This window comes from Oncorhynchus mykiss, chromosome 2 (assembly GCF_013265735.2).
Source record: "Oncorhynchus mykiss isolate Arlee chromosome 2, USDA_OmykA_1.1, whole genome shotgun sequence".
Lineage (NCBI taxonomy): Eukaryota > Metazoa > Chordata > Actinopteri > Salmoniformes > Salmonidae > Oncorhynchus > Oncorhynchus mykiss.
Genome location: NC_048566.1, coordinates 64086088 through 64113007, shown reverse-complemented (window position 1 = coordinate 64113007; position 26920 = coordinate 64086088). Strand labels below are relative to the sequence as shown.

General features: G+C 43.8%; 2 protein-coding genes across 5 annotated transcripts in view; one reads left to right on the top strand and one right to left on the bottom strand.

The window, feature by feature from the left end:
- tmem117 (transmembrane protein 117) overlaps positions 1–10952 on the top strand; it is a 68165-nt gene extending 57213 nt beyond the window's left edge. For 2 of the 3 annotated variants that reach the window (XM_036952899.1, XM_021568010.2), the window contains exons 7-8: positions 2730–2859; positions 7318–10952. In XM_036952899.1, the coding sequence (XP_036808794.1) occupies positions 2730–2859; positions 7318–7994 (807 nt within the window). In that variant the 3' untranslated portion in view covers positions 7995–10952. The remainder of the gene's footprint in view (positions 1–2729; positions 2860–7317) is intronic. The other variant, XM_021568019.2, reaches the window with a different exon arrangement.
- A 9867-nt stretch (positions 10953–20819) lies between these two features.
- Positions 20820–26920, bottom strand: part of nell2a (neural EGFL like 2a) — a 102762-nt gene continuing 96661 nt past the window's right edge. For both annotated transcript variants that reach the window (XM_021567998.2, XM_036952885.1), the window contains 2 exons: positions 21570–21794; positions 20820–21331 (listed from right to left, as the gene is read on the bottom strand). In XM_021567998.2, the coding sequence (XP_021423673.2) occupies positions 21290–21331; positions 21570–21794 (267 nt within the window). In that variant the 3' untranslated portion in view covers positions 20820–21289. The remainder of the gene's footprint in view (positions 21332–21569; positions 21795–26920) is intronic.

Here is a 26920-nt window from a genome sequence, read left to right as displayed (position 1 = left end):
CAAGTGGTACACAATCATGAAGTGGAACGACATTTATTGGATATTTCAAACTTTTTTAACAAATAAAAAACTGAAAAATTGGGCGTGCAAAATTATTCAGCCCCTTTACTTTCAGTGCAGCAAACTCTCTCCAGAAGTTCAGTGAGGATCTCTGAATGATCCAATGTTGACCTAAATGACTAATGATGATAAATACAATCCACCTGTGTGTAATCAAGTCTCCGTATAAATGCACCTGCACTGTGATAGTCTCAGAGGTCCGTTAAAAGCGCAGACAGCATCATGAAGAACAAGGAACACACCAGGCAGGTCCGAAATACTGTTGTGAAGAACCTTAAAGCCGGATTTGGATACAAAAAGATTTCCCAAGCTTTAAACATCCCAAGGAGCACTGTGCAAGCGATAATATTGAAATGGAAGGAGTATCAGACCACTGCAAATCTACCAAGACCTGGCCGTCCCTCTAAACTTTCAGCTCATACAAGGAGAAGACTGATCAGAGATACAGCCAAGAGGCCCTTGATCACTCTGGATGAACTGCAGAGATCTACAGCTGAGGTGGGAGACTCTGTCCATAGGACAACAATCAGTCGTATATTGCACAAATCTGGCCTTTATGGAAGAGTGGCAAGAAGAAAGCCATTTCTTAAAGATATCCATAAAAAGTGTCGTTTAAAGTTTGCCACAAGCCACCTGGGAGACACACCAAACATGTGGAAGAAGGTGCTCTGGTCAGATGAAACCAAAATTGAACTTTTTGGCAACAATGCAAAACGTTATGTTTGGCGTAAAAGCAACACAGCTGAACACACCATCCCCACTGTCAAACATGGTGGTGGCAGCATCATGGTTTGGGCCTGCTTTTCTTCAGCAGGGACAGGGAAGATGGTTAAAATTGATGGGAAGATGGATGGAGCCAAATACAGGACCATTCTGGAAGAAAACCTGATGGAGTCTGCAAAAGACCTGAGACTGGGACGGAGATTTGTCTTCCAACAAGACAATGATCCAAAACATAAAGCAAAATCTACAATGGAATGGTTCAAAAATAAACATATCCAGGTGTTAGAATGGCCAAGTCAAAGTCCAGACCTGAATCCAATCGAGAATCTGTGGAAAGAACTGAAAACTGCTGTTCACAAATGCTCTCCAGCCAACCTCACTGAGCTCGAGCTGTTTTGCAAGGAGGAATGGGAAAAAATGTCAGTCTCTCGATGTGCAAAACTGATAGAGACATATCCCAAGCGACTTACAGCTGTAATCGCAGCAAAAGGTGGCGCTACAAAGTATTAACTTAAGGGGGCTGAATAATTTTGCACGCCCAATTTTTCAGGTTTTGATTTGTTAAAAAAGTTTGAAATATCCAATAAATGTCGTTCCACTTCATGATTGTGTCCCACTTGTTGTTGATTCTTCACAAAAAAATACAGTTTTATATCTTTATGTTTGAAGCCTGAAATGTGGCAAAAGGTCGCAAAGTTCAAGGGGGCCGAATACTTTCGCAAGGCACTGTAACTACTGATTATGATTGATTGATTGATCGTTTCTCATAAGATAAGTTTAATGCTAGCTAGCAACTTACCTTGGCTTCTTACTGTATTCGCGTAACAGGCAGGCTCCTCGTGGAGTGCAATGTAAAGCAGGTGGTTAGAGTGTTGGACTAGTTAACCGTAAGGTTGCAAGATTGAATCGCCGAGCTGACGAGGTAAAAATCTGTCGTTCTGCCCCTGAACAAGGCAGTTAACCCACCTTTTCCTAGGCCATCATTGAAAATAAGAATGTGTTTGTAACTGACTTGCCTAGTTAAATAAAGGTGTAAAAAAAACGAATCGGCCATTCCGATTAATCGGTCGACCTCTAATGTAAACCTCTGACCCACTACGAATGTGATGAAGGAAATACATTGTTCACTCTACTGTTATTCGGACATTTCACATTCTTAAAATAAAGTGGTGATCCTAACTGACCTAAAACTGGGAATTTGTACTAGGATTAAATGTCAGGAATTGTGAAAAACTGAGTTTAAAAGTAGTTGGCTAAGGTGTATGTAAACTTCTGACTTCAACGGTACATGTAGGTAGAATTATTTAAGTGACTATGTATAGATAATGACAGAGCGTAGCAGCGGAGTAAAAGAGGGGGTGGGGGGGCAGTGCAAGTAGTCTAGGTATCCATTTGATTAGATGTTCAGGAGTCTTATGGCTTGGCAGAGAGACCTGTCTATGACTAGGGTGGCTGGAGTCTTTGACAATTTTTAGGGCCTTCCTCTGACATCTTCTGGTATAGAGGTCCTGGATTGCAGGAAGCTTGGCCCCAGTGATGTACTGGGCCGTACGCACTACCCTCTGTAGCACCTTGTGGTCGGAGGCCGAACAGTTGCCATACCAGGCAGTGATGCAACCAGTCAGGATGCCCTCAATGGTGCAGCTGTAGAACCTTTTGAGGATCTGAGGACCCATGCTAAATCTTTTCAGTCTCCTGAGGGGGAGTAGGTTTTGTCGTGCCCTCTTCACGACTGTCTTGGTGTGCTTGGACAATGTTAGTTAGTTGGTGATGTGGACACCAAGGAACTTGAAGCTCTCAACGTGCTCCACTACAACCCCATCGATGAGAATGGGGGCGTGCTCGGTACACCTTTTCCTGTCGTATGCAATGTGTTCATGTGTTTGTACCTGTCCCTATTCAAATAAACAATAAATAAAATATAGTCTATTGGGATGTGTTTTCAGGACTGGGAGTTCCCTCAGTTCATGGGCGACCTTGATATGAACCTGCCTGGCATGTCCACCACACAGCTCAAGTTCAAACTTCCTGTGTGCAAGAGCATCTTCAAAGAGGAGTACCACATTCATATCACAGGTACGGACATTACCAAGCAACATGTATTACATACAAAACATACTATACTTTTTCCACATTTTGTTACGTTACAGCCTTATTCTAAAATGTATTAAATAAAATACAATTCTCGTCAATCTACACACAATATCCCATATTGACAAAGTGAAAATAGGTTTTTGGAAAATGTTGCTAATTTCTTAAATACAAAAAAACAGAAAATTCACATTTATATAAGTATTCAGACCCTTTAGTCAGTACTTTGTTTTTTATTTTTATTTAAACTTTATTTAACTAGGCAAGTCAGTTAAGAACCAACTCTTATTTACAATGACAGCCTACCTACCAATTGTGCGCTGCCCAATGGGACTCCCAATCATGGCCGGTTGTGATACAGCCTGGGATCAAACCGGGGTTTGTAGTGGCGCCTCTAGGACTGAGATGTAGTGCCTTGGACGGCTGCACGACTCAGGAGTACATTTGGCAGCGGTTACCCCATAATGACAAAGCGAAAACAGGTTTTTAGACATTTTTGCAAATGTATTAAAAATAAAAACAGAAATAGTTTATTAAGTATTCAGACCCTTTGCTATGAGACTTGAAATTGAGCTCAGGTGCATCCTGTTTCCATTGATCATCCTTGAGATGTTTCTACAACTTGATTGGAGTCCACCTGTGGTAAATTCAATTGATTGGACATGGTTTGGAAAGGCACACACCTGTCTATATAAGGTCCCACAGCTGACAGTGCATGTCAGAGCAAAAACCAAGCCATGAGGTCGAAGGAATTGTCCGTAGAGCTCCGAGACAGGATTATGTGGAGGCACAGATCTGGGGAAGAGTACCAAAACATTTCTGCAGCATTGAAGGTCCCCAAGAACACAGTGGCCTCAATCATTCTTAAATTGAAGAAGTTTGGAACCACCAAGACTCTTCCTAGATCTGTCCACCCGGCCAAACTGAGCAATCGGGGGAGAAGGGACTTGATCAGGGAGGTGACCAAAAAAACCCGATGGTCACTCTTGAGGAAGCTCCAAAGTTTCTATGTGGAGAAGGACAACCATCTCTGCAGCACTCCACCAATCAGGCATTTATGGTAAAGTGGTTAGACGGAAGCTACTCCTCAGTAAAAGGCATATAACAGCCCACTTGGAGTTTGCCAAAAGGCACCTAAAGGACTCAAACAAACAAGATTCTCTGGTCTGATGAAACCAAGATTGAACTCTTTGGCCTGAATGCCAAGCGTCACGTCCGGAGGAAAGCAGTGCATTAAGCTGTGGGCCTGTTTTTCAGCGGCAGGGACTGGGAGACTAGTCAGGATCGAGGGAAAGATGTACGGAGCAAAGTACAGAGAGATCCTTGATGAAAACCTGCTCCAGAGCACTCAGGACATCAGACTGGTGCGAACATATCTGGAAAGACCTGAAAATAGCTGTGCAGAGGATCTGCAGAGAAGAATGAGAAAAACAAATACCTGTATACAGGTGTGCCAAGCTTGTAGCGTCATACCCAATAAGACTCGAGGCTGTAATTGCTGACAAAGGTGCTTCAACAAAGTACTGAAGAAAGGGTCTGAATACTTATGCAAATGTGAATTTTCAGTTTATTGTATTTAAGAAATTTGCTAAATTTACAACAGCAACAACAATTGCTTTTCATTATGGGGTATTGTGTATAGATTGATGAGGGGAAAAAAACTGAATTGAATGCATTTTAGGATAAGGCTGTAATGTTACAAAATGTGGAAAAAGTCAAAGGGTCTGAATACTTTCCCGAATGCATTATATCTGCCCAATTGATTTAGATGGTATAGAGGTATACCCCTATTATTTAAATGTTTTCACTCTCTATCTGGCCAGCTGTGCTGGTTGCATCATGACACGAAGATGAAAAGAGATCAGATACACCTGTTGTAACATGTCTTTTTCATCCCACCAGCAGTTCTTGTTTCTGACATCCTCTTCCCCCCTGCTGAGGTGTATTGTGCCTCAATCAAATCAAATGTTATTTTTTGTATGCTTCGTAAACAACAGGTGTGGACTAACATAGTGAAATGCTTACTTACTTACTTCCCAACAATGCAGAGAGAAAGAAAATAGAGAAATAATAGAAGAGTAAAACAGGTCATAATAAAAATACTAATAGTTGGATAATAGATCCAATGAGTAACAATAACTTGGCTATCCATATACAAGGGGTACCAGTACCGAGTCCAGGTTTGTAATTGAGGTAGATATGTGATGAGTCAAAAAAGGCAGTGCAAAAGAGTCAATGCAGATAGTCTATTTGGTGAACTATTTAACTAACTATTTAGCAGTCTTATGGCTAGAAGCTGTTCGAGGTCCTACTGTTGTTTCCAGACTTGGTGCATTGCCATGCGGTAGCAGAGAGAACAGTCTATGACTTGGGTGGCTGGAGGCTTTGACAATATTTAGGGCCTTCCTCTGACACCGCCTGGTATAGAGGTCTTGGATGGCAGGGAGCTTGGCCCCAGTGATGTACTGGGCCGTCCGCACTACCCTCTCTAGCGCCTTGCGGATGTTGAGCAGCTGCCATACCAAGTGGTGATGCAGCCAGTCTAGATGCTCTCAATGATGCAGCTGTTTTCCTTTTTGAGGATCTGAGTGCCCATGCCAGTCCTGTAGTCCACGATTAGCTCCTTTGTCTTGCTGACGTTGAGGGAGAGGTTGTTGTCCTGGCAGTCTCTGACGTCTTTCCTATAGCTTGTCTCATCATCATCAGTGATCAGGCCTACCACCGTTGTGTCGCCGGCAAACTTAACGGTGGGGTTTGAGTCAGGCGGTGCCACTCAGTCATGGGTGAGCACGGAGTACAGGAGCACTCATAAAAAATTGTTGAAGGCTGAGCTGTAGTCAATGAACAGCATTCTCACATAGCTGTTCCTCTTGGGAAAGAGCAGTGTGGGAAAGAGCAGTGTGGAGTGCAATAGAGATTGTGCTCCACACTGTTTATCTATTGGGGTGAATTGGAGTGGGTCCAGAGTTTCTGGTGTGATGGTGTTGATGTGAGCCATGATCAGCCTTTCAAAGCATTTCATGGCTACAGATGTGAGTGCTACGGGGCAGTAGTCATTTAGACAGGTTACATTGGTGTTCTTGGGCACAGGGACTAAGGTAGTCTGCTTGAAACATGCTGGTATTACAGACTGAGTCAGGGAGAGGTTCAAAATGTCAGTGAAGACACTTGCCAGCTGGTCAGCGCATGCTTTGAGTACGTGTCCTGGTAATCCGTCTAGCCCAGAGGCCTAGTGAATGTTAACCTGTTTACAGGTCTTACTCACACCGGTTACATGATCACACAGTCAAACATATTCTCAGAGAGTACACTCTTCCATTTAAACCATCACCCATGTTTCATTACGTTCCACAGCATGCTCCCAGGGACAACCATCAAAGTGGAGAGAAACGAATGTTCCGGTGGTAAATGTTAAACTGTTCAAACGCTCCCTGATTTACACTAGGTTGTTAACCCTAATGCATCGCACACTCATTTAGCATTATGTTAAATGGTCTAACACTATGTGACTGCTTTGACTAAAAGCTTATCAACGGTGTTGCGTCTCAGGAAAGGGAGGGAATGGTGTCACATGTACCCAGGGAATCATCTGCCTTTAGATAAGTAAACCTGGAGAGATTGCTACCATTACTGTAATGACCTCATTTCATTAAGAGTCCATGTTGGACCTATGTTAGAGGAATTTACTTCCTATATGTTCATTAACCAATTCAATTGTGACAAAGCAAAATACTTTGTCCACTTATAATAATTTGTTAGGTTCTTATTTGCATAAAATTGACAAAGATCAGTCTCAAAATTAATCTGTAGCGTTTATTCCCGAGAGCGCTGCCCATAATCACATGTACATTAGTTTACATATCACACATAACGTCATGTCTTACGAAAATGTCCCTCCTCCTCCTCCTCCTCCTGGATCATGACAAAGCTGCTTTTCAATGAAATTCCAACACATACACATTGCTTATCTTCGGCTACCATATGTTACACAATCTACTGCACGCCCAACGGTTTCTCCCCTCCCTGGTTGGGGACCAGACATCTTTCCTGTTGTTAGTTTCACTGTGGTCACGAGTTGTCTGTTGACCCTTCCTCTTGGCCTATGTACCAACATCTTCTTCAACAGACAACAGACCACTCTGTGAATTATAACTCTACGCCAAATGTATTCATTATTTAGTCATTATTGATAAAAATCCTTCAACAACCTAGTACCTGCAAATGCCTTAACATACATACTGTCTGTCTTTCTGTGTTTTGTGAGTTGATTACCTTGAATGAATTAGATTCATAAAAGCTTTATAATTTGTCCCAACAGTACAGCAATCAGTGAATGAAAGGACATGTCAAAGTCAGCTTGGGCACAAAACAATATACAATTCATCTAGATTTGTTTCATAAAGAAGTTACTGTAACTGCCACACCGTTTCTTTCTCCCTGCAGGTAAGTGGTTCAACTACGGCATCATCTTCCTGGTGTTGATCCTGGACCTGAACATGTGGAAGAACCAGATCTTCTACAAGCCCTACGAGTACGGCCAGTACGTTGGTCCAGGGGAGAAGATCTTCACCGTGGAGGAGCCCCACACGCTGGGTGACTTCAACCGCAGCACGCTCACCTACAAGTGGCGCTCCAGCAACGTAGATCCGCTGACCAACCGTTCGTATGTCCATCGGGACATGTTCCTGCACAGCCGCTACGTGGGCGCCAGCCTGGACATCAAGTGCCTGGCCTTCATCCCCAGTCTGGCTGCCTTTGTTCTCTTTGGCTTCTTCATCTGGCTGCTGGGACGTTTCCAGGACAGCGAGACCTTCCCGGAGAGCCAGGTGGACAAGACGTACGAGAGGATTAAGAGGAAGTCTCCGTCGGAGTATAGTAAGGACATGGGGGTCACGCCAGAGGAGGTGCACATCTCTATGAGCGAGACGCTCAAACGTTCCGGAACCCCCATGCTGCTGTCAGTCGACGGGCACTTGGCTCCGCACACCGCCAGCTCCACCAACTCCATCTCGCCTGTTTCCACGGAGACCCAGGAGACGCACCCCAGCATAGTCATTGACAGCGTGGAGACGGGAGAACCAGCGGTTTCCTTTGAAGTCAGTAAACTGTCACCGCCCTGACCTTACTGCCCTTAGGGAAAATACTGCCACTGTCTGCTGCTGACAGACACATAGCCTGAAGGGAGGGCACGAGACCAGAGAATAGAGACTAAGACCAAACTGAAAGACAATTTCAGTCCAGATCTTTTCAGTCTGGGTGGATATTGAACACAACACTGATTGAGTGTTCCTACAGCAGAGGATGTAGCTACACTGGCCTCTTGGGTTCTTCTGGACTATTTGGTTTTGCGACCAGTCTTTTTGTAAGACCGTGTTTTTAAGATCTCTAAGGTGACACCAACACAATGACAAACAGGTTATTTTTAACCTCCCTCACTGCAAAGTCATATTGTCAACATGGTGCTATCGCTTGATTTGACGTTTTTCTAATAACACGGTGTATTTTCTTATCGTGACGCATTTTGGTGCCTGTGTGGGAGAACTACTTCTACAGTCGATCGTGACCTCGGGACTATAAGGCTCTATCGGCGCAAAGAATAGTTCTGAGATATTGAGCATGAAAGTTTTCACATTCCAGATCTCAGAACTGTTTTGTAGTGAATTCTTCATTCATAACCTATTAAGGTCCTCACCTTAAAGGTACCTAAATTGCAGAGTACCAAAATCCTAAGACATTTGTAAATCTTTTTTTTTTTTGCAAACGCAGATAGAAACGCAGATAGAACCTTATGGTTCATAAGGTTATAGAACCTTATGGTTCTGAGATGTCAATCTGGCTTCAGCCATAAGATTCTATCTGCCACAGAATGTTGCAATTATTTCAATTTCAAAAGAAAAGTACAATCATGTAAGGATTAAATAAAGAGAATACCCTTCTTTCCAATCACATCATCAAATATATGAATTAATGTTCATCACACATCTGATGAACTGACAGTTCACTAAAATGACAAATACAATATATCCTAATAGCATCATTGCTCTGGATGAGTAAACGGACATATTTTTCTGGTCTCTGACACCCAAAGTCAATAAACTACTTCCTAGTTATCAATCAAATGTGTTACTGTACGTTAGTCATTTTGGTGAAATACTCCTTCCATGGAGGTTTTTCGTATTGATATAGAACAAGATATAAACAGCAATGCCTCTCCAATGGGCCTTAAACATGGTCTAAGGCTCCTGTGTTTATTTTTTTTTACCATAAAGGGCTTAAGTGATGGCCATTCTTCTGTAAAAGTGATGAAAAAAATCAGTCATTGCAAAAGAGGACCAGAACCTATGATATCAATAATCGAGGACTTTGGGGTATAAGGTTCTATCTGCAAAATGTATGGTTTTGAGATAATAAGTATTTTTCAAGTCCCAGATTTCAAGACTGTTTTGTGATGTCTTCCTCTTTCATGACTCAAAAAGTATATCACCTTACTAACAATAGTTTTTGATTGACAACCCATTCTTGTGTGATTGGATTGCAGATAGTACCTTACAGCGCCAAGTTCAAAGGTGTTTGTGCAGATAAAACCTTCAGATATTCTTTCCATGGTGAATGGACTTTTTCACAAATCAGACATATTTTACATGTGAAGGACCTAAAGTGCAACTCTTTTGTGAATAATTAGTTTAAAACCTTATAGTCCCAAGGTCTCGTGATGCATGACACCCAATTGTCATGGCTAGTTTATTGTAACACTGCAGTTTTACAGCTGAAGAGGTGGCCTTGATAACCCACATCCACTAAAGGACCCACGTCCAAAATACAGTATTATAGCTTACAGTCTATAGCTGCAGCAAAACAAATGATGTCTGATAGTATGTGTCTGTCTTGTTCATTTTCAGTGTTTCACTTGACTACGTTTACCCTTTCAGACTTCATGACTGATTTATCAATTCATTTGTCATCCTTGATAATTCTCACATATCCCATCTTCATGCGTTTATTTTCTTGTAGTCATAGAAATGACTGGATTGCTAAGCCTCATGATGATGATGATAATAATACTATCATGATGACCTATTTATTTTCTGGATGTAAGATAGCTCCTAGGCATCATCTATTTTCAAATAACAAACAAAGTCACCTCATGGTCGCTTATCTATCTGGTAATTATACTCAAACAAATGCAAATGAATGAAAGGTAATTTGCCCTTGGCCTGGTAAATGTGCTTTTGTTATACAAGGGGGGAGAAGTTCACCAAATCTAACTGCTGCACCTAATTGCTGCACCCATATCATATACCCCAGCAGTATACTGTATGTACCACAATTACGACCCTGGTTCAAAGCCAGTATTGGGGTCATGGTTTGGTTTGAGAAGGACACATGGAGACCTATTTACTTACAGCTGACAAGCAAAAGGTAGTGGGAGTTGTGAAAGTTGTTATATCACATACGTTAGGTGTGTAACTACTGTATACCAATGCTCTGTTTTTGAAGTGTTTTCTAACAATGCCTTTGTGTGTGTGTGTGTGTGTGTGTGTGTGTGTGTGTGTGTGTGTGTGTGTGTGTGTGTGTGTGTGTGTGTGTGTGTGTGTGTGTGGGTGTGTGTGTGTGTGTGTGTGTGTGTGTCAGAGAGGGTGAGGATGGCCAATTCTGTGAAGAGGTCAATGTAGTCAACATAAGTGGTGTATGACCCTTGGTTCAGTGATCCCCTTCTACACTTTACAGATCAAAGTCCTCCATTACAGCTCAACTTATTTCATTTTGGAGATATGGCTGTGCAACAGGCAACACATTGCTAAGTGTATGGGGCAATGGCTAAATGAGTGTGTTTATCTCACTTTAAGTAATCTAGTGATATATTTGTAATGTATTGTGCTGAAACTGAATGTTCCCCCTGCTGTTATACATGGTATTGTATTGCATAACTGACAGATAGTTTGCATCCTTGTGTGTGTGGTTGTGTGTTTTTTAATAAACAAAGGATATCTCTTTTTAACATGTTGGCTACAATAAATGTCCGTTGAATAATGCTATCAATAAAATGACATTTTGCTACAGGCTAGTGTGACGTGCCCTTAATTATACTTTGTGGGGTTGACAAAGAATATCCATGTGAGATACACTACATGACCAAAAGTGCTTGTCGAACATTTCATTCCAAAATCATGGGCATTAATATGGAGTTGGTCCCCCCTTTGCTGCTATAACAGCCTCCAGTCTTCTGGGAAGGCTTTCCACTAGATGTTGGAACATTTTTGTGGGGACTTGCTTCCATTCAGCCACAAGAGCATTAGTGAGGTCGGGCACTGATGTTGGGCGATTAGGCCTGGATCGCAGTCGGCGTTCCAATTCATCCCAAAGGTGTTAGATGGGGTTGAAGTCAAGTTCTTCCACACTGATCTCGACAAAGAGCTCTAGAGTTCCTCTGTGGAGATGGGAGAACCTTCCAGAAGGACAACCGTCTCTGCAGCACTCCACCAATTAGGCATTTATGGTAAAGTGGCCAGACGGAAGCCACTCCTCAGTAAAAGGTGCATGAAGGCCCACTTGGAGTTTGCCAAAAGTCACCTAAAGACTCTCAGACCATGAGAAACAAGATTATCTGGTCTGATGAAGCCAAGATTGAACTCTTTGGCCTGAATGCCAAGTGACACGTCTGAAGGAAACCTGTCACCATCCCTACGGTGAAGCGTGGTGGCAGCGTCCAGAGCTTGAGAAGATCTGCAGAGAAGAATGGGAGAAACTCCCCAAATACAGGTGTGCCAAGCTTGTAGCGTCATACCCAAGAAGACTCAATACTGTAATTGCTGCCAAAGGTGTTTCAACAAAGTACTGAGTAAAGGGTCTGAATACTTGTGTAAATATCATATTAAAACAATTTAAACCATTTTAGAATAAGACTGTAAAGGAACAAGATGTGGAAAAAGTCAAGGGGTCTGAATACTTTCCAAAGGCATTGTATAGTGTAGAATGAGGTTGTGTATCTGTTACAATGCTGAAACTAGTTTACATTTTACATACAGTAGTGTAGATATAATGCATAGTGACACTGTTGCTATGCAACTCCTCAGGTCAACTCCATGCAGGTGCTGACCCAATTACATGCAATATGTAAGATATGAGTTAATATATTAGTATTAGTACTGTATCTACACAAGGTATGATGAGAGATACTGTAATGGTAGTATCTACACAGACATACATTTAACACAGCCCTGTGCATGACATTAGGTCTAGATGTGCCTTTTTCTCGCTAAGGACCGGTTTAATTCTACATGAGTACATGTATTCTTGTATAGTTTCCAAAGATACAGACAATGTCAAACCTTGGGGGTGACTGAGGTGTATGATAATGCATCTAAAAGGCAAACTGGGCAGTCAAACCATCAACGAGGCACTCTACAGTGTAGGTCGTTGGATAAGGGAAACTGCTAGAGGGCTAGGTCTTACGCTGAAGCCTTTCCCAGTCTGCCACTGCGGTGAGAAATGAGACATAGATTTTTCAGAATATGCAGTAAGTGAAGGAACACAGTAATGTTTGGGGTAAGAAAAGTGGGACGTCTGTGCCCAAGTTGTGTTCTCCCAAAATGAGATTGTTACTGCAATGGGTAAAGTAGGCCCTTCTGTAAATGATGAATAGTCACCAACTTTGCACGGAATTGCTGCTAACACATTTGTGTTCAACTTTAGGTGTGTTAACAGTGAGTCTCCTGTGAATCTATCAGTGGGAACCAGGGACAGTTTCTCCTGAGATTGACTGGCCTAAAGACAGTTTCAGTCTGTCAGCTATGTCTGCCGCTGTGGGTGATGTTATCCCTGCCTGATTCCTACTGTGCCTCAGATGCTTAACAGTGGGACGGGAGGCTCAGACTAGTCCCTGAGTAGCCAACATCCAGTCACTTGTTCGGAAAAGAGATTTACAGACAAAAAAAGTATTACACCGGTTTATTTCTTCTTGCTTCCTTTTCTTTGAAACGGAGAGGCGGCAAGAGTTCATTTTTATCAGCTAGGCCTGAGGGATTTGTGTTAAGCAATGGTGGTGGCATACCGTGGAACGAATACCTTATACTTATGTAGCAGAGGTAGTTTCCCAGCTAGTATAGATTTGAGAAATATTGGCACTACTGTAACTACTTAGTGACAACACCTGCTGGGAAAATCCAAAATTAGTGATTTCAGCTTTAGTGTACTCAACCATCTGCCAAATAGTCACATCCTTACAGTACATACTGTATATCATATCTAGTTAATGGAGGCTGGAGCCGGACATGTTAGTGCTAATTGGTGGATTTGCTACACATAGAGAGTCAGCACTGTGTTGGATTTACATAAGAACAAATTTGCCAATGAATAATTAAAGAGTTGAGGGTGAGCCTCTGCCGCTCCTTCTGACACACAGAGAATATTAACCAGGTCCCCTACAGAGAGGAGTCAAGCTACTGTAGCATTCTACACTGTACGTCCTAGACCTATGAAATGGTTCAATAATGTTGGATGACTGACCTGCAATACATTACCCTTCGGATGCACTGAGAGTCGTCAATGTCAACTAACACGCATGTCGTAAAGTAATGGTTTACAAAGGCTACAGTGTTTACAGATCTCCGTGTACAACTATTGCGCTGCTCCACTGCCTTAGTCCTCCTGCCTTTACCAAACCCAATGACATGAGTGTCCATTAATAATGAACACAGGACAGGCAGTAATGTGGCCACCCTGTGGGTGGAGACATCTGTTGCGGTGGGTTTAACCCCGTCATGGAAAATTGGACATTTAGGAACCAGCTGGACAACCACTCTGCCCCGCTGTGCCACAACCCCTGTGCCCCTGGCAAGGAGCCACCACCGGCTAGGAGTCACTGGACCAAAGCCTGCCAGATGGTGCCCTTGCCAATGTGCTACCAGCCCCTCCAGACAACCCATGCACACACACGTAGACGCACATATAGTGGCAAGAAAATGTATATGAACCCTTTGGAAATACCTGGATTTCTACATAAATTGGTCATCAAATTTGATCTGATCTTCATCTAGGTCACAACAATAGACAAACATAGTGTGGTTAAACTAATAACACACAGATTATTGTATTTGTCTTGTCTATATTGAATATATCATTTAAAAATTCACAGTGTGGGTTGGAAAAAGTATGTGAACCCCTGGGCTAATGACTAAGCTAATTGGAGTCATCAGTCAGCTAACCTGGAGTTCAATCAATGAGATGAGATTGGAGAGATTGGTTAGAGCGGCCTTGCCCTATAAAAAACACTCACATTCTGTCACGCCCTGATCTGTTTCACATGTCTTTGTGATTGTCCCCACAACCCTCCAGGTGTCGCCCATCTTCCCCATAATCCCCTGTGTATTTATTTATACCTGTGTTTTTTGTCTGTCTGGGACCAGTTTGTCTTGTTTGTTCAAGTCAACCAGCGGTTTCTTAGCTCCTGGTTTTCCCCAGTCACTATTTTTCCCCTCGTCCTCCTGGTTTTGACCCTTGCCCTGTCCTGACTCTGATCCCATCTGCCTGAGCCTGCCCGACATCCTGTACCTTTGCCGCCACTCTGGATTATCGACCGCTGCTGGCTTTGACCTGTCGTTTGCCTGCCCCTGTTGCTGCAATAAACATTGTTACTTCAACACAGTCTGCACTTAGGTTTTACCTGAAACCTGATTAGTTCACATACTTTTTCTTTCCACTGTATATGGGTGCTACACACACAAGTTTACAGAAGGCTGTATTCATCTTTTGACAGGTCAAAAGGGGAGAGAGAGAGGTGTTAATGTAAGTTGCTGCGGCTTGAGAAACTCAGGGAATTAGCTGGTTAGACAGAGGCTACTCCCACTGGAGGAATATATAGTCTCTTTAGGCACAACTCATTCCTCCCAGCCAGCCCGTAAATTGATATGCTAATTATATAAGGGGTTTTAAGTGGCGTACTCTGAATCATACAAGTGTTAACATTACCTCTGGAGATACAGGAAACACCCGGAACAATACAAATGAGATGTGTATTGAACAAATGAGATGTGTATTTAACCAATGAGAGCTCTCCATCAAATCCAGTACTGCGTGTGTATTAGCAGAGTTACGAAAGTCCTAAACTTCAAACACCACTCAAAATCAGACCAACGTTGATGGTCCTTGATCCCGGGGTTGACTACTGAACTGCACTATATATTATTTGTAAGTGTTTTTATTGAGTTTTATTGCATATTTCTGGTTGTTTTGACCCACAGATTTGCAGATGGACTCTTTTTGGCTTGGCTAGCTAGCTGTCTAATAGTTTTTGTTTGAATGCTGCATCTGAGCTTTTTTGTTTCACCTGGCTGCTAGTTCCTGATCTTTTGAAAACAGTAATATTTTTTTTTACATTTAACCCTTATTTAACTAAGCGAGTCAGTTAAGGACAAATTCTTATTTACAATGACAGCCTACCCCAGCCAAACCCAGACAACGCTGGGCCAATTGTGCACCGCCCTATGCAACTTCCAATCACAGCCTTAGACCGCTGTGCCACTCGGGAGCCCTGGTCAATTGATGAGTCACCTGAAGTTTGAGAGGAATGTGAGATGCAGTAAAGGAATGCAGTGCTGAGGCAGAGGGCTCATAGTGAGGATGACTGGCTATTACACTGAGCTATGTGGGGTGAGCTTTCTGGCCCAGAGTTGCTGAGGCATCACCCAAGTGGGTGCTATACATTGTGAAGGAGAAGTCCAGTAGCTACATGACTCAGGCTGGTTCCCAGAGTAGCCCTCTACACGATCGTCAATAGAATCTTCCTCAACCATCTCCCTGACCACCTTCTGATCAAGCCATGAACTGTACCTCTCCATCTTTGGAGGATAAACTCAAAGACGGCCTCTATTGGTTGATCTAACTATAGCTAGGCTACGCATGATGGTGTATTGCTTATTAGTTTGATGCTTTGAAATTCTTATGAAAAGCGCAATAGAAATGTAATACATTATTATTATTATTACTAATCTTGAATCCAAGATGGCGTAGCAGTCAGACGTCTTTTGTCCTCATCTTGTCGTCTTTTTAAAATATTTTTCTTAACCTCTTCAACATACTCTCCTGTAATCCGCCTCACCCAATGTGGTATAGATCTGCTATTTTTTAAAACTTTTGAACCAGGAACCCCAACAGCAGCTAGCCAGCTAACTAGCTACTAGCTAGTAGTCAGCTAGCCACTGCTAGCAGTCATCAGGTACCTTTAGCCCGGACAACTCTCGCCGGTCTGCACAGCACGACTCAAACCAGAGCAAATCGGACTTATTTTTCTCAATATCTCTGGATTCCTACTGCAAGCTCTGAACCTTTTCACCTGGATCATCGCAGCTAGTTGCTATCCGAGGGGCCACTTCTGGCTAACGTCTCTGTCCCGAAGCAAGAACCAATTAGCCTGTAGCTAGCCTTTTCTAGGCCCATCTCCCGGCTAGCCGAAGAGGTCCGTCAGCCACTCCTTGGGCTGACGGACCTATTTTGCCAATTGGCCTGGACCCCTTTTACTGCCGACACGGAGCCCCGCCGACCCATCACGACTGGACTACCGATTTAATTCGCCCGAGAGGGTTTTTCAACTGGCTCCTCCATCGCGACGTCCCCTGAATGCCCATCTGCTAGCCTGCTAGCCGCAGCCTGTTAGCTGAAGAGGCCCATCAGCCAAATTCTTTGGCCACTATACCTATTTTGCCAATTGGCCTGGACCCTTTTACTACACGGAGCCCTGCTGATCCATGACGACTGGTCTGCTGACGTAACAGCACGAGGGGGCTACAACAGACTTCTTCCATCGCGACGTCCCTCTAAGGCCCTTCTGCTTGCTTGCTAGCCCCGGCCCGCTAGCTGTCTCCGGCCCGCCGAGCTACTCACTGGACCCCTATGATCACTCGGCTACGCATGCCTCTCCCTAATGTTAATATACCTTGTCCATTGCTGTTTTGGTTAGTAATTATTGTCTTATTTCACTGTAGAGCCTCTAACCCTGCTCAATATGCCTTAGTTAACCCTTTAGTTCCACCTCCCACACATGCGGTGACCTCACCTGGTTTAAACAATGTTTCTAGAGACAATATCTCTCTCATCGTCACTCAATGCATGTTTACCCCCACTGTATTCACATCCTATCATCTGTACATTATGCCTTGAATACATTCTACCGTGCCCAAAAACCTGCTGCTTTTACTCTCTGTTCCAAACGTACTAAACGAACAGTTCCTATAGCCGTACCCTTATCCTACTCCTCTGTTCCTCTGGTGATGTAGAGGTTAATCCAGGCCCGACAGAGCCTAGCTCCACTCCCATTCCACAGGCGCTCTCATTTGTTGACTTCTGTAACCGTAAAAGCCTTGGTTTCATGCATGTTAACATTACGTTTTATTCACTGCTTTAGCACACTCTGCCAACCCGGATGTCCTAGCCGAGTCTGAATCCTGGTTTAGGAAGACCACCAAAAACCCTGACATTTCCATCCCTAACTATAACAATTATAACAATTTCTGACATGATAGAACTGCCAAAGGGGGCGGAGTTGCAATCTACTGCAGAGATAGCATGCAGAGTTCTGTCTTACTATCCAGGTCTGTGCCCAAACAATTTGAGCTTCTACTTTTAAAAATCCACCTTTGCAGAAACAAGTCTCTCACTGTTGCTGCTTGCTATAGACTACCTTCTGCCCCCAGCTATGCCCTGGACACCATATGTGAATTGATTGCCCCCATCTATCTTCAGAGCTCGTGCTGTTAGGTGACCTAAACTGGGACATGCTTAGCACCCCGGCCGTCCTACAATCTAAGCTTGATGCCCTCAATCTCATACAAATTATCAATGAACCTACCAGATACAACCCCAAATCCGTAAACACGGGCACCCTCATAGATATCATCCTAACCAACCTGCCCTCCAAATACACCTCAACTGTCTTCAACCAGGATGTCAGCAATCGTAATGGGTCTGCGGTCAAACGACCACCCCTCATCTCTGTCAAACGCTCCCTAAAACACTTCAGAGAGCAGGCCTTTCTAATCAACCTGGCCCGGGTATCCTGGAAGGATATTGACCTCATTCCATCAGTAGAGGATGCCTGGTTATTCTTTAAAAGGGCTTTCCTCACCAACTTAAATAAGCATGCCCCTTTCAAAAAATTTAGAACAAGGAACAGATATAGCCCGTGGTTCACTCCAGACCTGACTGCCCTTGACCAGCACAAAAACATCCTGTGGCGTACTGCATTACCATCGAATATCCCCCGCGATATGCAACTTTCAGGGAAGTTAGGAACCAATATACACAGGCAGTTAGGAAAGCAAAGGCTAGCTTTTTCAAACAGATGTGCATCCTGTAGCACAAACTCCAAAAAGTTCTGGGACACTGTAAAGTCCATAGAGAATAAGAGCACCTCACCCCAGCTGCCCACTGCAATGAGGCTAGGAAACACTGTCAACACTGATAAATCCAAAATAATTGAGAATTTCAATAAGCATTTTTCTACGGCTGGACATGCTTTCCACCTGGCTACCCCTACCCCGGTCAACAGCCCTGCACCCCCACAGCAACTCTGCCAAATCTACCCCATTTCTCCTTCACCCAAATCCAGATAGCTGATGTTCTGAAAGAGCTGTAAAATCTGGACCCCTACAAATCAGCCAGACTAGACAATCTGGACCCTCTCCTTCTAAAATTATCCTCCAAAATTGTTGCAAACCCTATTACTAGCCTGTTCAACCTCTCTTTCGTATCGTCTGAGATCCCCAAAGATTGGAAAGTTGCCGAGGTCATTCCCCTCTTCAAAGGGGGAGACACTCTAGACACAAACTGCTACAGACTACCCTGCCTTTCTAAGGTCTTCGAACGCCAAGTTAATAAACAGATCACCGACCATTTCGAATCCCATCGTACCTTCTCCGCTATGCAATCTGGTTTCCGAGCTGGCCATGGGTGCACCTCAGCCACGCTCAAGGTCCTAAACAATATCATAACCGCCATCGATAAGAGACAGTACTGTGCAGCTGTATTCATCGGCCTGGCCAAGGCTTTCGACTCTGTCAATCACCACATTCTTATTGGCAGACTCAACAGCCTTGTTTTCTCAAATGACTGCCTCGCCTGGTTCACCAACTACTTCTCAGAGTTCAGAGTTCAGTGTGTCAAATCGGAGGGCCTGTTGTCCGGACCTCTGGCAGTCTCTATGGGGGTGCCAAAGGTTCAATCCTCGGGCCGACTCTTTTCTCTGTATACATCAATGATTTCACTCTTGCTGCTGGTGATTCTCTGATCCACCTCTACGCAGACGACACCATTCTTTATGCTTCTGGCCCTTCTTTGGACCCTATGTTAACCAACCTCCAGACGAGCTTCAATGCCATACAACTCTCAAACTAAATGCATGCTCTTCAACCGATCACTGCCTGCACCTGCACGTCCGTCCAGCATCACTACTCTGGACCTAGAATATGTGGACAATTACAAATACCTAGGTGTCTGGTTAGACTGCATTCTCTCCTTCCAGACTCACATTATGCATCTCCAATCCAAAATGAAATCTAGAATCGGCTTCCTATTTCGCAACAAAGCCTCCTTCAGTCATGCTGCCAAACATACCCTCGTAAAACTGACCATCCTACCGATGCTTGACTTCGGCGATGACATTTACAAAATAGCCTCCAACACTCTACTCAGCAAATTGGATGCAGTCCATCACAGTGCCATCCGTTTTGTCACCAAAGCCCCATATACTACCCACCACTGCGACCTGCATGCTCTCGTTGGCTGGCCCTCGCTTCATATTCCTCGCCAAACCCACTGGCTCCAGGTCATCTATAAGTCTTTGTTAGGTAAAGCCCCGCCTTATCTCAGCTCACTGGTCAGCATAGCAGCACCCACCCGTAGCACCCACTCCAGCAGGTATATTTCACTGGTCACCCCCAATGCAATTTCCTCCTTTGGCCGCCTTTCCTTCCAGTTCTCTGCTTCCAATGACTGGAACGAACTGCAAAAATCACTGAGGCTGGAGACTCATATCTCCCTCACTAGCTTTAAGCACCAGCTGTCAGAGCAGCTCACAGATCACTGCACCTGTACATAGACCATCTGTAAATAGCCCATCCAACTACCTCATCCCCATACTATTATTAATTTGATTTATTTTGCTCCATTGCACCCCAGTATCTCTACTTGCAGACTCATTTACTACTGCACTATCACTCCTGTGTTTAATTGCTATATTGTAATTTTTTCACCACTATGGCATATTTACTGCCTTACCTCCATTCTCCATCCTACTTCCATCCTACCTCATTTGCACATGCTGTATATAGATTTTTTTCTATTGTATTATTGACTGTATGTTTGTTTGTTCCATGTGTAACTCTGTGTTGTTGTTTGTGTCGCACTGCTTTGCTTTATCTTGGCCAGGCCGCAGTTGTAAATGAGAACTTGTTCTCAACTAGCCTACCTGGTTAAATAAAGGTGAAATAATCATGCTTTTTTTAATAAACGATGTAATCACCACCACGATGTACCCAGGCAGCAGGGCAGACAGAGGAATCCCACCAGCGCAATGAATGAATAATAGATGTGAAAGGTTAGCCGTGAGGATGTGTACCTCTTACATGCTGTGACTGCTGGTGTCACATCCAAGATGAGCTCTCCTCTCCTTTAACACGCTTTCAAGCTTACATATGTTTTGACAGGACCTCTCTCTCACCTCGCTGTCCTCATCACAGGAAGTGGGGACGTCTGAGAAGGCAAAGCTCAAGCGATTTGTCATCATCTGTGTTGATTGAAGATTCAGGTCAAGGAGACCTGGGAGGAGGAGTTTTTGACATTATTGTGACCACAGAATGTGTAGTAAGAGTAATGCTTGGAATCAAATGGATATCAAAGTTCTAGATGAGCAATACAAGAATGTCATGAAAAAAGACAAGCTCAAACAAACTCAATTAATGTAAATGGAAATACTTTATTTCACTATTACACAATAACAAGCCTTGAAATAAATACAAAATGGAAAGTAATCCTACAGAGGACCACAAAATATAGACAACTTTCATAATGTGGCAAATTAAAATGAAGACTAAAACGATCACTACCTAGGATATCATTTAGAGATTAAAAGTTTAGAAATCAGCTAAATGTTTCTACGATGAGCACAGTCATGCCAGCATAATAGTATTTTACAGTGTCATGTTGCAGATGATTCGGGGGTGTTCCTCAATGCACATGGGTCACCCTGATTGGTGAGGCTGAACACAGAGAGGGGGCATGTGGGAAGGCCTACTGTAGTTCATCATCTGTGTTCTATGATACATGTTTGTATTTGGTATAAAGAAGTTGGACAGGAGGGTGGAAAATGCAAGTTGTTTTTACATGGATAACAATGTACAGGGAGGTGCCTTCAGAGCTTCAGGAACTAAAGGCACATGGGGTCCACTGAGCAACAGATATGTCCATTCTGAAAGAGGGGGAGGAGAGAGAGACTTTAGAGTGAGTCGCTGTTAGAATTCAACCACAATACAGTTCTTCTCTTTGAATTTTCTCTACTTCAGAATGAGCTATTTCTACTTTTCTCACTGAAAGGCAAATTTGGTCTGACATTTAGAACCTCGATAGAGTCATGGAGAGTTTGGTACCAATATGGAGGATAGTTGGCCGAAGTCTGCATAGATATAATAAATACCCATGGCTGTTACCTTGCACTGGCAGAGGGTGCATTCAGTGCCATGTTTGACCCAGGAGGAGCCGCTGAAGCGCTGGATGCCGTGCTCGTCCGTGCACGTCTTGGTGATGTCGTTGCGGATGGTGTCGGCCTGGCAGGGGTCGATGATGCAGCGGGCACAGCACTCGCCTTCGGGCACCACCGTGAACTCACAGTCCACTGGCGGGCACGACAAAGGCCAGCAGTCCACCTGACCCTGCTGTGGGAGGGAGAGACAGACAGATATACTGGAGTCATATCACTGGGACAGGGATAGACAGTAATATATACAGTCAATTATCCCTACAATTTTATAGTTCCTGTCCCTTGTCAAATGTTTCAGTATACTTATATACTACCTTGAGGCGACAAGAAATGATCATGTAAAGATAGAGATTTTGGACTCCCGGGTGGCGCAGCGGTCTAAGGCACTGCATCTCAGTGCTAGAGGCGTCACTACAGACTCTGATTTGATTCCAGGCTGTATCACAACCGGCCATGATTGGGAGTCCTATAGGGTGGCTCACAATTGGCTCAGTGTCGTCCAGGTTAGGGTTTGGCTGGGTTTGGCCGGGATAGGCCGTCATTGTAAATAAGAATTTGTTCTTAACTGACTTACCTAGTTAAATAAAAGGTTAAATAAAGTAAATACATTAATACTTGTAAGCAGGAATCAGGCGGATAGAATTATGGTGAGATTTGCCAAATGGATGGTGAGGGAGAGCTTTGTATGCATCTATCTGTGTGGAGTAAAGGTGGTCTAGAGTTTTTTTTCTTCTGGTTGCACATGTGACATGCTGGTAGAAATGAAGTGAAACAGATTTAAGTCTCCGGCCTCTAGGAGCGCCGCTTCTGGATGAGCCTTTTCTTGTTTGCTTATGGCCTTATACAGCTGGTTGAGTGCAGTCTTAGTGCCAGCATTGGTTTGTGGTGGTAAATAGACAGCTACGAATAATAAATACAAAATGAGTTACAAACAATGTGAAAAAACAAACTAAAATAGAAGCCTGTAAAATGTCAGCCATCCCCTCCGGCACCATAACTATGATCAAATACACTATATATACAAAAGTATGTGGATACCCCTTCAAATTGGTGGATTCGGCTATTTTAGCCACACCCGTTGCTGACAGGTGTATGAAATCGAGCACACAGCCATGCAATCTCCATAGACAAACATTGGCAGTAGAATTGCCTTACTGAAGAGCTCAGTGACTTTCAACATGTCACAGTCACAGGATGCCACCTTTCCAGCAAGTCAGTTAGTCAAATTTCTGCCATGAGCTGCCCCAGTCAAATGTAAGTGCTGTTATTGTGAAGTGCAAATGTCTAGGAGCAACAACGGTTCAGCCAAGAAGTGGTAGGCCACACAAGCTTACAGAAAGAGAGCGCCGAGTGCTGAAAACCATAGCGCGCAAAAATAGTTTGACCTCGGTTGCAACACTCACTCCCGAGTTCCAAACTGCCTCTGGAATCAACATCAGCACAAGAACCGCAACATTTTGGGGAAGGCTTTTTCTGTTTCGGCATGACAATGCACAAAGCAAGGTCCTTACAGAAATGGTTTGTCGAGATCAGTGAGGAAGAACCTGACTAGCCTGAACAGAGCCCTGACCTCAACCCCATCGAACACCTTTGGGATGAATTGGAATGACGACTGCGATCCAGGCCTAATCGCCCGACATTAGTGCCCGACCTCACTATTGCTCTTGTGGCTGAATGGAAGCAAGAGCCCGCAGCAATGTTCCAACATCTAGTGGACATGTCACACCCTGACCTTAGAGAGCCTTTTTATTTCTCTATTTGGTTAGGACAGGGTGTGCTTTGGGTGGGCATTCTAGTTTTTCCATTTCTTCGTTGGCCGGGTATGGTTCCCAACCAGAGGCAGCTGTCTATCATTGTCTCTGATTGGGGATCATATTTAGGCAGCCTTTTTTTCCACCTTTAGTTGTGGGATCTTGTTTGTGTGTAGTTGCTTTCTGCACGTAGAGTTACGTTCGTGTTTGTATTTTGTTGTTTTTCGGTGTCATTCTAATAAAAGTACAAATGTATGTCTACCACGCTGCACCTTGGTCCAATCCCTCTCTAAACGACCATGACAGGAAAGCCTTCCCAGAGGAGTGGGGGCTGTTATAGCGGCAAAGAAGGGACCAACTACATATTAATGCCCATGATTTTGGAATGAGATGTTTGACAAGCAGGTCCACATACTTTTGGTCATGTAGCGTGAGACCAATTTCCAAAATTAAAATAGTAATAATAGTAATAACAGTAATAATAAAAAATATAATTCATTTTTTGCTCAGAAAACTTGGTGGGGGTCAAATGAAATCACCCACCAGTTGGGGAACCCTTATTGGATTTCTCCAGCAGCCGTTTCAATAAGCCAGTGAATACAGGTCATAATGTTGGCCACCTTCCTAGATATGATTCCGCATCACCCAGTTCTGATAACATTTTCATCCCTGAAGTGAGTGGTTTACACCTCTTTGGAAAATGTAAAAATCAGCATGCGCAAGAAAAAAACACACACACACACACACACACACACACACACACACACACACACACACACACACACACACACACACACACACACACACACACACACACACACACACACACAGAAACTCAAAACTGCTTATGAGTTTAGTTTGCTGTAAGTCTCCCATCGGATTATTTAATATCGCTGAAAATCAGCTAGCTCTGCATTTTAGTGATATTGTAGTAAATTAGTGGGCTATAAAATACAGGCACATGCTGTGCTAATGTGTGCTCCCTGCCTTCATTTAGTGAGTAAACATTTTAAGTGTGATTCCCCTGAAGCAGAACTCTTTCCCCATTGCCAGAGGCAATGGGGAAAGCTTTAGGGAAAGCTTTAGACTATAGGTATTCATGACACAGTATGGGATGTAATTTAATCACCTTCACATGGGCCCTGGAAGGTGGGTCAGTCACTAAAATCTCTTTCTCTAGATCAGAAACTAATTTCTTCAATCTTTCCTTTTCCTTTCCTATTATGAATCTCAGTACACGTCAGAGTCCGTCCAAAAAACGTCTGCGAAGAATGACATTTACTGGTGACATTTGGTTTAGTGAGCCTTGTCAGAGATTTGCCTTGGCTAGACAACCTTGTGTCCTACTACAACCATGTTTCATGTCTCCAGGTCTATGGCTAAAAGAGTATCCTATACCCATAACATTCTATACCTATTGTAGCGAGTCAGAGATACACTATGTGACCAAAAGTATGTGGACACCTGCTCGTTGAACATATATAATTCGATATACATATCACCAACTCCATATTAATGCCCAAATCATGGAGAGTTGGTCACCCCTTTGCTGCCATAACAGCCTGCACTCTTCTGGGAAGGCTTTCCACTAGATGTTGGAACATTGCTGCAGGGATTTGCTTCGATTCAGCCACAAGAGCATGAGTGAGGTCGGGCACTGATGTTGGGCGATTAGGCCTGGCCGCAGTCGGCGTCCCAATTCATCCCAAAGGTGAATTGGAACGTTGCTTTGTGAACGAGGGCATTGTCATGCTGAAACAGGAAAGGGCCTTCCCCAAACTGTTGCCACAAAGTTGGAAGCTCAGAATCGTCTAGAATGTCATTGTATGCTGTAGTGTTAAGATTTCCCATCACTGGAACTAAGAGGCGTAAGAGGCAGAATCATGAAAAACATGAAAAACATGAAAAACAGCCCCACACCATTATTCCTCCTCACCAAACTTTACAGTTGACACTATGCATTGGGGCAGGTAGCGTTCTCCTGGCATCTGCCAAACCCAGATTAGTCTGTCGGGCTGCCAGATGAAGAAAGCTTGATTCATCTTACCAGAGAACGCGTTTCCACTGCTCCAGTCCAATGGCGGCGAGCTTTACACCACTCCAGCCGACGCTTGGCATTGTGCATTGTGATCTTGCAACCAAGGTCAGACGATTTTAAGGCGCTATGCACTTCAGCACTCGGCGGTCCCGTTCAGTGAGCTTGTGTGGCCTACCACTTCGTGGCTGAGCCGTTGTTGCTCCTAGACATTTCCACTTCACAATAACAGCACTTACAGTTGACAGGGGCAGCTCTAGCAGGGCAGAAATTTGACATGCTGACTTGTAGGAAAGGTGGCATCCTATGATGGTGCCACGTTAAAAGTCAATGAGCTCTTCAGTAAGACCATTCTACTGCCAATGTTTGTCTATGGAGATTGCATGGCTGTGTGCTCGATTGTATACACCTGTCAGCAGTAGGTGTGGCTGAAATAGCCAAATCCACTAATTTGAAGGGGTGTCCACATGCTTTTGTATATATATACTGTACATACGTCAAATAACATATTCTGTCATTTGCTTGAGTGCACAAGTACATTTTAAGTAAAAGGTGGCTTGTATCTATGTCTAAGATTCTAAGCTTGTCCGTTTCCCTGGTGAGCGGAGCCCGTATGGTTCTGGCTCTGATAACTATGGAGGCATTCAGGGTCCATTTCACGTCCCTGTCATGCTACTGGATCCCACGCTTATCTCTACGCACCATTCTCCTCCCCTCCTCTCTTTTAAGCGCTGCTGTTTATACCATTTTGACTGGTGGCTGTGTGTGTGTGTGTGTGTGTGTGTGTGTGTGTGTGTGTGTGTGTGTGTGTGTGTGTGTGTGTGTGTGTGTGTGTGTGTGCGTGTGTGTGTGTGTGTTTGTGTGTGTGTGTGTGTATGTGTGTGTGTGTGTGTGTGTGTGTGTGTGTGTGCGCACGTGTGCGTGTGTGTGAGTGCGTGGATATGAGTGCCTGCCTCGGGGAGGGAGAGAGGGAGCAGTCTACATCTACCTGCCTCTCCAACACTTTTCCAGCCCTATAATGGCCTGCTGTAAGTAATCCACCCAAGGCCCTTAAGGACAGCATCACAATGGGAGAAGGGAACAACATTATGCTGCCTGCTACTCTAGCTATGGATCTGACTTATGCTGTTTTTCGACTGTAACACCAGTGTATACACCCTTATGTTATATTAGGGAAATTGTGTTTCCATAGCTAGGGCTGACAGTGAGGATTTGTAATGAGCAGAATCATCAACCTCTGCATAATAAAAAACAGTTGTTTTGCGGGCAGGTATTAAAGTTCACAGTTAGACATTGCTACATAAATGACAGTTGAAAAGTACCAGTGGCGTGGTTTTGACCCCAAGTGAGAGACGGGTGACGGCCCGCGTAGATGGAAATAGAAAAGTCTGAGCCTTTTGGGTAAAACACCGGGTTAAATCCTGCATGGACCTGCACCATTTGTGTCCCTGTATTCATATGCTAATCACAGAAGGAGAGTGATGTGGCATGGCTGTCTGTGTGTCTGTTCTACAA